Source organism: Sinocyclocheilus anshuiensis, unplaced genomic scaffold (genome assembly GCF_001515605.1).
Source record: "Sinocyclocheilus anshuiensis isolate Anshui unplaced genomic scaffold, SAMN03320099.WGS_v1.1 scaffold1461, whole genome shotgun sequence".
Classification (NCBI taxonomy): domain Eukaryota; kingdom Metazoa; phylum Chordata; class Actinopteri; order Cypriniformes; family Cyprinidae; genus Sinocyclocheilus; species Sinocyclocheilus anshuiensis.
In genome coordinates this window covers 12,837-15,873 of record NW_015552635.1, presented here as the reverse complement: position 1 = coordinate 15,873, position 3,037 = coordinate 12,837, and the positions used below count along the sequence as shown (strand labels likewise).

General features: G+C 43.5%; 1 protein-coding gene across 1 annotated transcript; it reads right to left on the bottom strand.

The window, feature by feature from the left end:
- Window positions 1-566: 566 nt before the first annotated feature.
- On the bottom strand, window positions 567-2,513 carry LOC107666650 (transcription factor Sox-21-B-like). The gene has a single exon (XM_016458070.1). The coding sequence runs from the start codon at window positions 2,169-2,171 to the stop codon at window positions 1,440-1,442; it is 732 nt and encodes a 243-aa protein (XP_016313556.1). The 5' UTR covers window positions 2,172-2,513; the 3' UTR covers window positions 567-1,439.
- Between the last annotated feature and the right edge of the window lie 524 nt (window positions 2,514-3,037).

Genomic DNA, 3,037 nt, shown 5'->3' with positions numbered 1-3,037 from the left:
AGATTCTTTAAAGAACCATCTCTTTCTTAGCTTTTTATAGTCTGAAGAACCTTCTTTCACCACAAAGAACCTTTTGTGAAACAGAAAGGTTCTTCAGATGTTAAAGGTTCTTTATGGAACCATTTAGACAAAAAGGTTCTTCTATGGCATCATGAAGCACCTTTATTTTTAAGAGTGTATATGTGTGTTAGACGTATAATTAATGACAAATGGTGAGTATACAAAATATTAAATGGACAGAGTGTTTCCATTTTTAATGAAATAGCTCTATTTTATTAAAAGATGCAAAGAAAAGTCTGTCCGAAAGTCCTAAACGGTTTCGTTTTTCTGCGTAAAAGTAAACTCCTCAGCTTTATCTTCCTTCCTATTCATGATTTGAGTTGTGATCATTCAGGATTTTGGCTCTTGATTACAAAGACCTGCTTGAGATTTCGGAGTAATTCTATTCAAAGCCCGAACAAAAGCGTCCTTTAGAGGATACTTTACACTTCACCTGCTCCGACCAAGTAAAGGCATTCAAGATACAAATCTTGTAAGAACTACAGAGCAATTTCCTTTTTTCCGCATACGCTTTATTATATCCCCCTTGTTCAATAAATGAACGATAGGCATTTTAAGTACATATAAGTGGAATTATGCAAAACATAGAACATACAATTTCACTTCGAGTTAGTAAAAAACGGACTGACTTTCTTATACGTGAACGCATCTGACAGTCGTCTGATGTAGAATATGTCGACGGACCAGCACCCATAGAACTTTCAGGAACTTGGGCATGTTGTTTCTTTTGAACACATTACACTTATAAGTGCTCATGGTTTCCCTTTGTGCAAATATCAAAGGACACGGATCGTGTCCCACGGTCAACAAATAGGGTAGTTTCACTGACTGAACAATAAATATTACATACATCCATGAAATAGTATTCGAAACTCAAAATATACACCTGATTTCTAGTCCATCAGCTCCGGCATTTGGAGCACTAACCAGATATGATTTAATAAATCTATACACATTTACAGCAACATGACTGATTTGAAGAAGAAGAAAAAAACTGCGCGGGAATTAATCAAAGCTGATTTTCATAATAAAACAATGTTTTGTTTTTTATCCAATATAGCTAAAATGTGACCACTTTAACAGCATTGACCGATTTTCTCTGCAATAGCGTCACATGGTAAGTTACAGAGTCAACAGGTTAGTCTGACGCGGTAGAATTATTCACATTGATAAGGGCACATACTATACTCGCTCGAGCCGTTCAGCACATTGTCGTTTCCCATTAATATCCTGAACAGAACGTCAGAGAGTTTTACCTTACATCAAGGCATTAATCATGATACAAATACATGTGATATCTGATATGACGATCGTGGCATCACATGTTCATGCTCCACCTGTATTGCGTTTATTTCACATTTAGAAACTTTTTCAGAGTCTCATAACGCCGCCGCGTACGCGGGATACGGTTCAAGCTGTGGTTTGCCCATTCCAGGTAGTAAAATGTAGGCAAGGGGTGGCTGGAGCCCCGCAGACGGCCACGCCGCGCAGTTACACGGGATCATGTAGCCCGGGTTACCCGGCGATGGATGGGAATGCGTATGAGTATGTGCGCCCGCTCCGGAGAAAGCCGTCGCCGCTGTTGGGTAACCCAACGGTGAGGCGTATGGGAAAGACGGTGGAGAAAGCTCTGTCATTTTTGAGCCGAGGTCAAAAAAAGAATAGGGGTTGGTAGACATGGAAGGGTTGAAGAACACCCTTGCCGCGGCTGCCGCCGCCGCCGCCGCCGCTACCTTGTCGTGGTTGCTCATTAACGACTCGGAAAGCGCTCCAACCGGTAAGCCGCCCACTTTCATCGCCTCGTGCTCGCCCAAATTATACGCCATCGGGAACGCGAATTTGTCTTTCTTCATTAAAGTCTTGGGCTTTCGCCTGGGTCTGTATTTGTAGTCAGGGTGTTCCTTCATGTGCATCGCCCGCAGTCGCTTCGCTTCGTCGATGAACGGCCTCTTATCGGACTCCGTCAGAAGTTTCCACTCCGCTCCGAGCCGCTTGCTGATCTCGGAATTGTGCATTTTCGGGTTCTCTTGGGCCATTTTTCGCCGCTGCGCTCGGGACCACACCATGAACGCGTTCATAGGACGCTTAACGTGATCCATGGGCTTGGACATGATGGCAAGCGTTCGCTTCACCTGCTCAGGTAAAACTCCACCGGCAGGACTGTCACTTCGTCCGAGATTTGCGCGAGTCAAAATGACGCTGTGTAAAAGTCTCCAAGCTTGCTTCAGGCTCACTGCGACATTCCGCCGCGAAAACAAGTCCAAGCGTAATTCTTCTTAAACTTTCACGAAAGCAATGTTTTCAGATGCATCGTGAGTATATCCTCAAAAAGTCGCAGATGAAGTCGAAGAAGGGATAAACAAGAAGCCGTCTTCCTCCTTAGCTCTGCTCGCTTGTTGTTTTCCTCCTCACCATGTTGAAGCAACCGCCGCTGATAACTTCAATCGAGTGACTGTCAACCGAGGGTTGCAACATGTGAAGTAAGGAGCGCGCTGGCAGGTACTGAAAGGGCCTTCGGCGCATGCGCACTGCGGCTGTCAGACCTCGGGCGCTCCAAAATCCCACCCAGCGCGAGGACGAGAGTGAAATGATAAACTCACTTTGCTCAGAGTGAAAAGCAGTCCGACATCGTGTGTGTGTGTGTGTGTGTGTGTGTGTTCCCGCTTAAGCGTTCAGGACACAGCATATGAGTGTAGCCTACTTTAATAATAGCCTACTCAACATAAACGTGCGCTAATTTTCGCGTTTAAAGTAGACTACATTTCGCCGGGAATTTTAGTAGTGCAATCTGTTGAGGTTCGTCTCTCACGACCCGAATTGTAAATTCTAGAGTATTTAAAAAAAAAAAACATCATGCAAATCTTTTATCAATATTATCATATCAGAATTATTTATTCATAGTTACCTTCTCAGGTGATCGCGATTTTCGTCTATTTAATGCCAAGTGAAACTACGTTTTTTGACTCATTTGCATTTT